General features: G+C 61.0%; 1 protein-coding gene across 1 annotated transcript; it reads right to left on the bottom strand.

The window, feature by feature from the left end:
* Window positions 1–1947: 1947 nt before the first annotated feature.
* On the bottom strand, window positions 1948–3583 carry LOC103345057 (leukocyte immunoglobulin-like receptor subfamily A member 5). Its single transcript, XM_089320128.1, has 5 exons — window positions 3308–3583; window positions 3066–3165; window positions 2863–2918; window positions 2187–2241; window positions 1948–2083 (listed from the first exon to the last, which is right to left on the bottom strand). The coding sequence occupies exons 1-5, from the start codon at window positions 3444–3446 to the stop codon at window positions 1948–1950; spliced, it is 486 nt and encodes a 161-aa protein (XP_089176254.1). The 5' UTR covers window positions 3447–3583.
* Window positions 3584–12126: the final 8543 nt, after the last annotated feature.

The raw sequence follows: 12126 nt of genomic DNA, 5'->3' as shown, positions 1-12126 counted from the left end.
GAACTATGAGCCTCTTGCCGGAGTGGCCAAACCCTGCACATTCCAGCCGCGTCTCAGGGCTGCGATTTCCCCACACCCTGACCACACTCTGTCTACTGTGTCTTTGAGAAGTGACCAGTGAAGTGGCATGGGGGGTGCCTCTCTCTGGCATTATTTGCACTTCCCTTCCCTTGCGCTGAGTGAGTTGCACCCTTGCTTTTCCTACTGTGGCTTCCAGATCTTCATACAATGTGTGCGTTGTCTTTCTGCTCCCTTCATAGCTGTCCACGGTGCACAAGAGTTCTGAAGTTTTGAGGATGATCAATGCAGCCATTTTCCTGTTTGTTCCTCGTACTTTCAGAATCACAGCTAAGACGCTGTGATGAGGTCATATTTACCCAGGTATTTCCTTCTAGGCGTGTTTAAAATTTTTTATAAACTCTTATTTATTTATTCGAGAGGTAGGGACATAGAGAGGAGAGACAGCAACAGAGATTTGCCACCTTCTGGCTCACTCCCCAGACGGCTGGGCCAGGCTGAAGCCAGTGCTTCTTTTGGGTCTCCCACGTGGGTGCAGGGCCCCAAGCATTTGGGCCATCCTCTGCTGCCTTCCCAGGGCATTAGCAGGGAGCTGGATCAGAAGTGGGGCAACTGATATTCAAACTGGAGGTCATATGGGATGCGGGCGCTGCAGGTGTTGGCTTTACTCCCTAAGCTACGCTGTGGTGGGGTGGGGTCCCAGCCCATAACTGGAAACACTGGTGCAGAATCCACAGCACTCTCTCAAACCCCCTCCCTGAACTCTGTGGGAAACGCAGACTTGCACCACACGGACAAGCAGAGTAACCAGCCACCAGAGGAAGCCGAGCAGGCATCCGCACTCTTCCAGAACACCGGATGCTGCCGTCCGCCAGAACTGCCGTGTTGTGGGGTTTATGTTAGTTGTGCATTGAGAAATCCAGATGACCTTGAACTTCCCGTGCCTGAAGAAACCCTGCACACACTTTCTTTCACTTCTGTGTGGTCCTCTCAGAGGGTGGATTCCCACGGTCATCTGGGATTTTACCTTAGAGTTTGATAAGCCACACGTTTTTAAAAATATTTATTTAAAAATCAGAGTTACAGAGAGAAGGAGAGAGAGAGGTATCCATCTGCTGGTTTCATCCCAATGGGTCCTCACAGCTGGAGCTTGTCTGATCTCCAGCCAGGAGCCAGGAGCCAGGAGCCAGGAGCCAGGAGCCAGGAGCCAGGAGCCAGGAGCCAGGAGCCAGGAGCCAGGAGCCAAGAGCCAGGGGCCAGGAGCTTCTTCTGGGTCTCCCAGATGGATACAGGGGCCCAAACACTTGGGCCATCTTCTACTGCTTTCCCAGGCCACAGCAGAGAGCTGGATTGGACGTGGGGCAGCCAGGAATTGAACCGGTGCCCACAGGGGATGCCGGAACCGCAGGCAGGAGCTTTTATCCATTAAGCCACAGCACCAGCCCAGATCTATTGATTCTGACCTCCCACATCTGGCCCCACCTGTCATGGCCTCCTTTTGGTGAGCAGAATTTTAAATCCATCCTGAGTGACAGGTGTCCGGCCCATGTCCTGACCACTTGCTGAAGGTCAAGGGGAGCAAATCCTGGTGTTACCCTCTCCGTGGGCTGCAGAGCTCGGGCTCCTGTGGACACTCAGGGCCACTGAGCTGTGTGCGGTCCCTGGAGAGGAACAGCACAGAACCACACGGGAGCCTGCAGGGTGGTGGGCAGGGCTGCGGGAGGCCAGAGCCCCTTCCCAGAATGTGCGTGGGAGCCCGGGGAAGCAGCACCGCCAGCAGCCCACCAGGGTCCCTGCCCCTGAGGAGGATTCCCCCAACCCCAGGTTAGCTCCGCTCACTTCCCACAGCTTCTCAACATGCATGCCCGGATCCCCCCTCCCCCGCACCAGGGCTTGGCCTCTCTGACCCAGCTCTGTCCTCTCTCCAGGTCACCGCTGGCCTGCAGCCCGGGTCCTTCTCTGGCTGTACCAAGCCTCTGCCAGCAGAAGCCCGAGGCCCAGCAGGACCAAGCCCGCCACGCCCATGCGGATGAGGTTCTCCAGGGAGTGGTCCAGGGCGCTGGGGCTGGGGGTGTGCACGGAGGGGTCATCAGGCCGGCCAGCCCCAGTGACCCAGGACCCCCTACTCTCCGCAGTAGCCTGAGCCCTGGGTCAGGCCTGTGGCTCACTCACCAGCGGGGGAGCCTGGCTGGGGGTGCGAGGGGCTGCTGGGCTCTGGTCCTCCTGAGAACAGGTACAGGACAGTGAGGAGGAGGAGACCCCGGCCTGCTCCACACTCTGTGCTTCCCAGCCTCTCGTCTCGCGACGCAGTTCAGCGTGGTCCTCGTGTAAGTCGCCCACACATCACTCTGTCTGTGTTCTGGAGCCGCCAGGGAACTCCGCAGGGGCCGAGACATGTGGCAGCCAAGCCTGGCGAGCTTCTCCCTACAGGAGCAGGTCCCGGGCCCACCCTGGGCCATGACCAGGCCCCACTGGGCTCCACAGTCTCTGTCCTACTCTAATAGACACCCCGGGGTGTGAGGCCCGTCCTGGGTGGGTCCTGTCCAGTTCTGCAATGCTCGCCCGCTGTGGGAGCCCGGCCTGGGGCTGCCGGCCAGGGCGCTGGGCAGAACCCATCAGGCCCTCTGCAGGGACCACTGAGGGTCCTGCTGGGTCAGGAGGGAAGAGGGGCGGGGCTGCACACTGGTTCCGCCCACACCCTATCCCTCCTACCCTGCAGTCCCACCGCCCTCACTCTGGGTGTCTGGCCCAGGAGCCCCATGCCCCTTGCCCAGTTCCCATCTACGCCTCCTCTCAGTGTCTCCGTGACCTACCGAGCTCCTGCTCAGGCTGTGGCTTCCTCACCTGTCACCCCCAGCTCCAGGGCGTCACTGGGCTCTGACCACACAGAAGGATTCTCCCTGTAGGAGCCATAGCATTGGAACGCCCACCTGCGGCCAGGAGTCACAGGGCCCACAGGGAACAGGGCCTGGGACTGCGCACTAGGGTGTGGCTCTGAGCTCCGGGTCCTGGCAGCCCAGGGCGCCCCCTCCTCTGTCAGAATGAACCTGTGGAATCCCAGCTGGGAGCGGCACTGGAGGGTCACATTGTCCCCTGAGGTCACCACGGGGCTGGGCAGGGCCGAGAGGCTGGGCTTGCTGTAGGCTCCTGGGAGAGGAGGAGCAGTCATGTGAAGCAAGGCTCACCCCCCACGGTACCCCCAGGGCTGCGCGATGAGAGGGGGGCCCCTGGGAGCAGACCCCTCCCTGAGGGCACAGCCTGTGGGGCAGGGACCCTGCGTGACCCTCACCTGACACCCGCAGCTCCAGGGCATCACTGGGCTCTGACCAGCCAGCAGTGCTGAGGCAGACACAGCTGTAGCGCCCCGCGTACACCTCAGCCATGAGAGGGATGGAGAACTTGACCTTGTTTCTGCGCTCCAGGGGCATCACTCTGTCCCAGGGCTCTGGGATTCCCTCTTTATACAGACGGCACTCCTGGGCCTCCAGGGTCCCCTGACACCACAGGGTCCCAGGGCTGCCCAGGGCGATCACAGAGCCTGGCTCAGCCCAGAGGATGGGTCTGGGGAGGGTCCCTGGAAGGAAACCAGAGGCTGGGTCCCAGGACCACGTCCCCTCACAGGCCAGGACCCTCCCAGACGCCCTCCACACCAGACAGGGCTGCTGTCCCCACCCAGGCTGCCTGGGGTGGCCCTTGTCCCATGGGGGGGGGACCGGCACAGTGGGGGGCACGCTCACCTGCCTGCACTCGGGTCCTGGGGCCTGCACACAGCCCTGGAGGAGAGCTCCCCGTGAGAGGTTTGCCCCTGTCCCCGTCCTCTCCTCCCCGGGGCTCCTGAGCCTGGGGTCTCCAGGGAGCAGGGCCTGGCTGTGGGTGGGGTCGGGGTCCCTCCCAGAGCAGGGTCTCCCCTCCCCGTCTTCCAGTCTCCCCAGGCAGAGCAGGACCAGGAGGGCGGGGTCATGGCGTCTCCTGACCAGCCCCGGCACAGCGCCCACGGCACGGGCACACACCGGGTGTGGAAGCTCGGAGGCCGGGTCTTCCCAGCATCGCAGGGCTGTTCCACCCGCAGCCCCACAGGAAGGGGAACCGCACCTCACCCCCAGCCATGCCCTCAGTCCCCAGGATGGGGAGGGCACAGGCTCCCTGCAGGGATGGGGCCCCGCCCCCGCCCTGTCAGCCGGCTCCGCCCTCCTCTCCCAGGGCCAGGACCCAGCACCAAGGACACGGGGCCTCCCTAGTGGGCTGACTCCTGCCCCGGGGTGTCTTGTCTCCGCCTTCAGTTGCTGTGCACACAGCATGCAGGATCCCAGCCCCAGGCACATTTCCCGCCAGATGTTTCGCAAGGGCCAACTTCCTTCCTGCCGTGTCCGGGCACCACGTCCCCAGCGGGCACAGGGCGCCTGCACGTGTAGCCGTGTGCCAGGTGTGACATTTCATGGCTGAAACTGACAGGATCCTTCCTGGAATTCCCGGGCCCAAGACTCCTGCAGGGAGCTGTGACAAATACTCGGGTGGTGGGGGCTGGCGCTGTGGCGTAGTGCGCTGGCATCCCATATGGGCACAGCTTCCTGGTCCAGAGCTGCTCTTCCGATCCCGCCCCCTGCCATGGCCGGGGAAGCAGTGGAAGGTGACCGCAGTGCTTGGGCCCTGCCCCAGAAGCAGCTCCAGGCTCCTGGCTTTGGATTGGCCCAGCTCCGGCCGTTGCAGCCATTTAGGGGGTGAACCAGCAGATGGAAGACCTCCCTCTCTGCCTCTCTCTAACTCTGCCTTCCAAACTCATCTGTAACAAAAAAGATTCAGATGGTGGAGAACCCTCCTACGGTTTTGTAGGTTGCTGTGTCGGAGAAAGAGGGGCCTGGATCCACAAGAACAGGTGAGTGTGGGGAGGGGCATCCTGGGGGCGGGGAGCGGCCACAGGAGCCCGGCCGCATCCAGGGATGAGCTGCTCCGAGCCCCAGTGTCCCCGCCCGGCAGGCCTCTCTGGGCTCTCAGGGGCGCTGAGACAGGAGCAGGCAGTGGGCAGTGGGCAGCCTGGGACACAGTCAGCTTGAGGTGGGAGGAGGGTGGGCGGCTGGGGGAAGCAGCAGGGTCCCAGAGCCCCAACCCAACTGCTGCTGGTCAGCTCCAAGCCATTGGCTGCCGCCTGGCCACTTCAGCTAAGCCTGCACAAACAGCTCCAGAGCCACCAGGCCCTGCCTTCCCATGAGGAAACCACAAATTCCACCATGTTGTACATGCATACCTGCGCCAGCTGGAAACACCCAAGAGGGCCGCCTGAAGACACCCCCGGGACGACCATGGGGTCATCCCACGAAATTTCCGTGAGGGGTCCTCCCACTCCCATCATGCACCTCCACTCCCTGACACTTCCCCTTTTTCCAAAACAGAGCCTGGAAATGAGTGGTGCTCAAGCCCCACCCAAACCCCACCCACTTTGAATATTCAATCAAGCCACACCCAGAATGAGCACTTTGCCTCTGGCTGGCAGATGAGGCATGGGGAGGAGGATGGGGCTGGGGACGTTGTTTCTCCCAAGGGCCGTTTGGATGTTGGCAGCACCATTCCGGGCCCGTCCTGATCATCAGCTTAAAGAATTCCCTGAGTTTGAGTCGCCTGTGGCTGCCGTGGCAGGGTCTGACCACGGGACTTCCTGGTCTCCCGTGGCCTCTAGGTTGCGTGCTCCCCTCCCCTGGATGACCTGGATCGCTGAGGCCCCCATGGAGGGTTTTCTCTATGGCGTGTGTGTTGTGCCCCTGTACTCACCTCTTTCTCTCGCTCCAGCTGGCCTGATCCTGGGGTGCACTCACGAACCCTGCGTTCCTGCATCCGTCAAGGCCTCCACGTGCATCCTTCCATGCATCAGGGGAGGAAGAAGCCGTGAGTCCAGTCTGGGGACCCTGCTGCCCACCCCGCACGGAGCCACCCATGAGGGAGCCGCCAGCACCCCCAGTGTTCACATGGGCCCTGGGCGTGGCTGTGGTTGGGTTTGCTGTGGGGGCGGGGACACGCGTGTGGGGGCTGCATCACCAGCAACGAGGGGCAGAGACACTGGTGTTTGGTTGGAGGAAGGTGCAGACCAGCGGTGAGATTCAGATCCGGAAAGGGGGGGGTGGATACGACGGTGGTGGGGTGTGATGAAATAAAGTATTCACAGGGAGTGAGCAGGTGCACGGGGACTGGGGTGGAGCTGTCTGGCGGGGTTCACGGGGTTCGCAGGTGATGAGTGAGGGGCCCCTGCCTGCCCTGCTTCCACGCAGGCATCACGAGGAGGGGACCCTGGGCAGGACTTCTGTGACAGCCACTGACTCAGAGGGAGTTCCCAAGGTCTGGGCATGTGGTTTGGTTTCTCCCAGACTCCTCCCTCTGACCTCCTCAGCACCTCCTCCTCCCTCCATCACCACCTCCCGGTCATTTCTGCCCCTCAGTGCTCAGTCCCCTCCCTGTCTCAGACCCTGCTCAGTGGGGCTCTGGGAGAACTGGCCTCTGGGTCACTCTGTCGGCCACCCTGTGCCCCGGGGACTCAGACCTGGGTCTGCCTCAGGACCAGAGTTGAGCTGGGACCCCGGGTCTCAGGCTGAGAGAGAAAATGGCCCAGGCCAGTGAGGGCAGAGCCGTGGGCGCTGCCTGCTCAGCCTGGGACACAGCTCAGCCCCTGCCCTGCCGAGTGAGCGCTGACCAGGACTCAGCACTGGGCTCCGGGCCCACGGCTGGGGGAAGGGGTGGCGTCGGGGCTCCCGAGTGTCAGGAGCTCAGAGGGGACTTGTCGGGGCTGCCACCTCCCTGCACCTCAGCCAGTGCACCTGCTGCTCCGCCTCCCTTTGTCTCTGGCTGGCGCACAGCTGTGTTAGAAACACAGGCAGCACACACAGGTGAGTCGCGCTCACGGTGCCCCTCAGCCGGCTGCTGCCCGTGATGCACAAAACTGTGGGGGGGGGGCCGGCGCTGTGGCGTAGCCGATTACGCTGCCGCCTGTAGCCCGGCATCCCATATGGGTGTCAGTTCATGTCCTGACTGCTCCACTTCCGTTCTAGCTCCCTACTGTTGCACCTGGGAAAGCAGTGAGGATGACCCAAGTGCTTGGGCCCTGCACCCACGTGGGAGACCTGGAAGAAGCTCCTGGCTCCAAACAAGCCCAGACCTGGTCATTGTTGCCATTTGGGAGGTGAAACAGCAAATGGAGGACCTCTCTCTGTGTCTTTCCTCTCTATCTGAAAGATTTATTTATCAGAGGCAGAGTGCGTGCACGCGCACACACACACACGCACACACACGCACACACACACACACCAGCCATCAGAGGGAGACCACATTAGAAACTCGGCACCAGGTTCGATCCTGACAGCCAGACCCACGCCCTCCTGGGAGCGGAGCTCTGACTTAGACACACAGGGACAGAGGACCAGGCCAGTCAGGTGTCGGGGCCATGACGATGCTGCAATGGCGGTGCACGGACACACGTCACACACGCAAACACCAACACACCCCCGGCTCGTGACAGCCTGGATCCCAAGCACACGGGACAGAAGACGGCGCCAGGCTTCCTCTGTAGTCACGCATAAACTACACCCGCCCCAGATACGGGAGAGGATTTCCCACACTGACGCCACAAACCCTGCACCCCCGGTGACCTCTGCCCGTGAAACGACTGCTGGGAAAGTCAGGAGCAGGGCTCCCCAAGCACAGGGGTGCACGGAACATGCGGGCTGGAGAGAGAGGACCCACACCTGCGGGCAGAGGCCCAGCGACTCAGGCGAGCAGGTGCACGGCCCCTCCTGGGCTGCACGTGTGCCCCCAGCATGGAGGCCGCCAGGGGAGCTCCGCAGGGGCGGGGCCACAGGGACCCACAGCCCGGCGAACTTCTCCTACAGCAGCAGGTCTGGGGACTTCCCTGGGCCATTGCCAGGGCCCACTGAGCCCGAGCAGAATCTGTCCTGGTCTACAGGACCGCCGAGCCCCCGGGGTGTGAGTGAGACCCGTCCTGGGCGGGTCCCGTCCAGCGCTGCATCTGCTCCCCCGCTGTGGGAGCACGACCTGGGGCAGCCAGACACAGCAGCCAGACACGGCGAGTCCCTGTGTGACCCCATCAGGCCCTCTGCAGGGACCACCGAGGGCCTGCTGGGTCAGGAGGGAAGAGGGGCGGGGCTGCACCCTGGCTCCGCCCACACCCTTCTCCCTCCTGCCCTGCAGTCCCACCGCCCTCACTCTGGGTGTCTGGCCCAGGAGCCCAGGCCCCGCACCCAATTCCCATCTACACCTCCTCTCAGCGTCTCCGTGACCTACCCAGCTCCTGCTCGGGTGTGGCTTCCTCACTGTCACCCCAGCTCCAGGGCGGCACTGGGCTCTGAGCAGCCAGCAGCGCTGAGGCAGACACAGCGGTAGCGCCCCGCGTACACCTCAGCCATGAGAGGGTGGGGAACTTGGCCTTGTTTCCGGGCTCCAGGGGCATCGCTCTGTCCCAGGGCTCTGGGATTCTCTCTCTATACAGACGGCACTCCTGGGCCTCCAGGGTCTCCTGACACCACAGGGCCCCAGGCCTGCCCAGGGCGATCACAGAGCCTGGCTCAGCCCAGAGGCTGGGTCTGGGGAGGGTCCCTGGAAGGCAACCAGAGGCTGGGTCCCAGGACCACGTCCCCTCGCAGGCCAGGACCCTCCCAGACGCCCTCCTCACCAGACAGGGCTGCTGTCCCCACCCCAGCTGCCTGGGGTGGCCCTTGTCCCATGATGGGGGGGGAACCGGCACCGCACCCACCCCAGCCAGGCCCTCAGTCCCCAGGATGGGGGCACAGGCGCCCTGCAGGGATGGGGCCCCGCCCCGCCCTGTCAGCCGGCTCCGCCCTCCTCTCCCAGGGCCAGGACCCAGCACCAAGGACACGGGCCTCCCGGAGCCGCCCCTCAGGTGGGCTGATGCGCCCCGGGGTCGTCCCCGCTCTCAGCCCCTCCTGTGGGGTCGCAGCCCGGCCACTTCCGGAGGACGCAGGTGGGCGCAGACCCGCTCCCGCCCGGCCCGGAGGTCCCGGGCCCGACCCAGGGCGGGGGAGGCCCGGACGCCCCCTCCGCCGCGGACGCCGCTCCCACGCCCCTCAGCCACAGCTTCCCCTGACCCGACCACCCCGCTGCGGGGCCCTGAGGCCTCCCAGGACCTGCGCCGCCCCCTCCCTGCCGCCTGCCCTGACTCCCGGGGGAGGCGCCCTCACTGCGTCCCCTCACACACCCCTCTGCCCTGAGCCTCAGCTTCCCCGTGTGGGCGGACACGGACTCACCTGAGGCGGCCTCGCGCACACGCACACCGACTCTGGACTGCGCAGGTGCACGTCGACAAGGGATTGCGCAGGCGCACACCGCCACTGCCCTCGCTGACACAGCCCGACACGTGACTATACAGGCGCACACACAGGACTGCGCATGGGTATGATGACACGCTACTGCGCACACGAGGACACTTGAGTGTGCAGGCGCACGCCGACATGCTGTGCTCACACGTCACTGAGGGGAGTGCGTGCTGCTTTGCCGCTGTATCCGTGGAGGAAGAGTGAGGACCTTGTAGGAAACGTGAACCCTGACTGCTGCTCTGCGCGGCCCTGCAAGTCCTCGCCAGAGCAGGTGGGCGAGAAGAAGCCACAGAAGCGTCCGAATTGGGAAGGAAGAAGGCACGTCGGCTCTTTCCTGATGACGTCATCTTACCTAAAGACAACCCGACGTCTCAACCAGAAACTGCCCTCACTGGTCACCGTCAGGTCACAGGACAGCGGTCCACACACGAACTCCCGTCAGCGCTCCAAGGGAGATCCACACAGCTCCACTTAGCAGAGCCCAGACCTCCAACAGCCTGGAGTAAAACAAAACTCATGATTTACATGGAACCACAAAAGCCCCATTTGAGCAGTGGGCAAAGACTTGAATTGACGTTCCAGAGAGAAGATGTGATGACTGACAGGGGGATGCAAAATCACTCAGACAAAAACAGCTTTGTGTCTGATGAGCTGTTTCTTCTGGTAATGTACTGAACGCCATCGATTCTTTAGTATCAAGCGACCGGTGCCTGCCTTCACCACCACCATCCAACCAGTGTGGTCATGTCCCCTGCATTCTCTCTTCTCATAGGAACGAGTGTTCTTTGTGAGCGTTTTCTTGGAAGTCTAAGTTTACGGGAGCATCCGTCCCAGGATTTCCCCATCTGACTGTTTCCGTCTCTGGTTTTGATAGCACTCTCTCCTTGCCTGATCCTGATAAAACGTTCCTTTTTCCTGTCCTTGGGAACAGTGTATGTAAATTTGGGAGTGTGTAGGCATGCATGTGTATGTGTGTTTCCTACCTGAGTAAATGTGTGAGGAATTCCCATGAAGCTTTGCAGCCTGGCGTTTAGACTGAGGGAGAATGTTGGATTACCGAGTCACGGCATCGTCAGGTGTCAGGGCACGTTTTGGTCAGCCACAGTCGCCTGTACGCCGGCGCCCCCAACATTCTAATGAAGCTGACAGCTGCCGACCTCATCGTACTCTTGCTGCACGGCTTCTGTGTGCAGAGTCCTAGATACGCAGGTCTGCACCACTGCAGGAGGACGCCCGGCCCCCGGTGGATATTCTCATAGGAATACAGCAGCGAGCTCTGTTGTTCTCAGCCCAGGAGTGAACGGCGGAGTTCAGAGCCCAGAGTGAAGTAGGCGCCATCATGCAGGTGTGTGCCGGGACTCCTTGATGTCCCGTGACCAGACTCACCCAGCACAGGGTTCCTAGAGCCGATTACCCACCAGTACAGGACATGTGGGTGGATTTACTGCAACTTCCTATTCCCATGAATTCAGTTCCTTTTATTTATTTATTAAAGATTTATTTATCTATATATTTGAAAGGCAGAGTACCGGAGTGGGGTGGGGAGATGTAGTCTTCCATCCACTGGACCACTCCCCACAGGGCTGCAGTGGTTATGGTAGACCAAGCTGAAGTCAGGGGCTTGGAGCTCCATCCAGGTTTCCACATGGGTGCAGGTGCCCAAGACATGGACTTCTCCCGCTGCTTTCTCAAGTGCATCAGCCGGGAACTGGCTTGCTGTGGAGCAGCTGGGACTCGAACCCGTGCTCCCATGTGGGATGCTGGCGTCTCAGGCAGCACCTTCACTCACTGAGTCACAACGCCAGCCCAGGTTCAATTATTATTTTTCTCCCAAAGAAACCTTTCTTTTAATGAATACAAATTTCATAAGTACAACTTTAGGAACAGAGAGATTCCTCCCACACTCTCACTCCTCCTCCTCCACCCTCTCCGACTTCCAGTCCCATTCTCCACTAAGATTCATTTTCTATGAAATTTATTTTTTTAAAGATTTATGTATTTAGTTGAAAGTCAGAGTTACACAGAGAAGGAGAAGCAGAGAGAGAGAGAGAGAGAGAGAGAGAGGTCTTCCATCCACTGGTTCACTCCCCAGTTGGCCACAAGAGCTGGAGCTGCACCGATCTGAAGCAAGGAGCCAGGAGCTTCCCCTAGGTCTCCCAAATGAGTTCAGGGGGCCCGGGACATGGGTCATCTTCTACTGCTTTCCCAGGCCAATACAGAGAGCTGGATCAGAAGTGGAGCAGCCGGGACTTGAACCAGAGCCCATATAGGATGCCGGCGCTTCCGGCCAGGGCGTTAAACTGCTGTGCCACAGCGCCAGTCTCTCCAATCAATTTTATACTAAGACCAACTCTATACTAAATAAATATTTAAAGAATTTGCACACACACACACGCACACACAGTGTGGAGAACTAGTTTTACAGTTAATTCTTATAATACAACTCATGAAGATCAGAGGTCCTGCATGGGGAGTTAGTGCACAGCGATTCTTGTTGTTGATTTAACAATTAACACTCTTATGTATGATGTCAGTGATCATCCGGGGCTGTTGACATGAGCTGCCTTGGCTATGAGAGCCTTTTGGAGGCCAGCGCTGTGGCATAGTGGGTTAGGCCACTGCCTGCAGTGCCGGCATTCCATACAGGCGTCAGTTCGAGTCCCGGCTACTCCACTTCTGATCCAGCTCTCTGCCAGGGCCTGGGAAAGCAGTAGAAGATGGCCCAAGTGCTTGGGCCCTGCACCTGCATGGAAGACCAGAAGCTCCTGGCTCTTGATTT

The sequence above is a fragment of the Oryctolagus cuniculus genome, chromosome 18 (assembly GCF_051225735.1).
Source record: "Oryctolagus cuniculus isolate XC-2025 breed Fujian yellow rabbit chromosome 18, ASM5122573v1, whole genome shotgun sequence".
Taxonomy (NCBI): Eukaryota; Metazoa; Chordata; class Mammalia; order Lagomorpha; family Leporidae; genus Oryctolagus; species Oryctolagus cuniculus.
The sequence above is the reverse complement of the archived record's forward strand: the minus strand, read 5'-3'. Positions and strand labels throughout refer to the sequence as shown.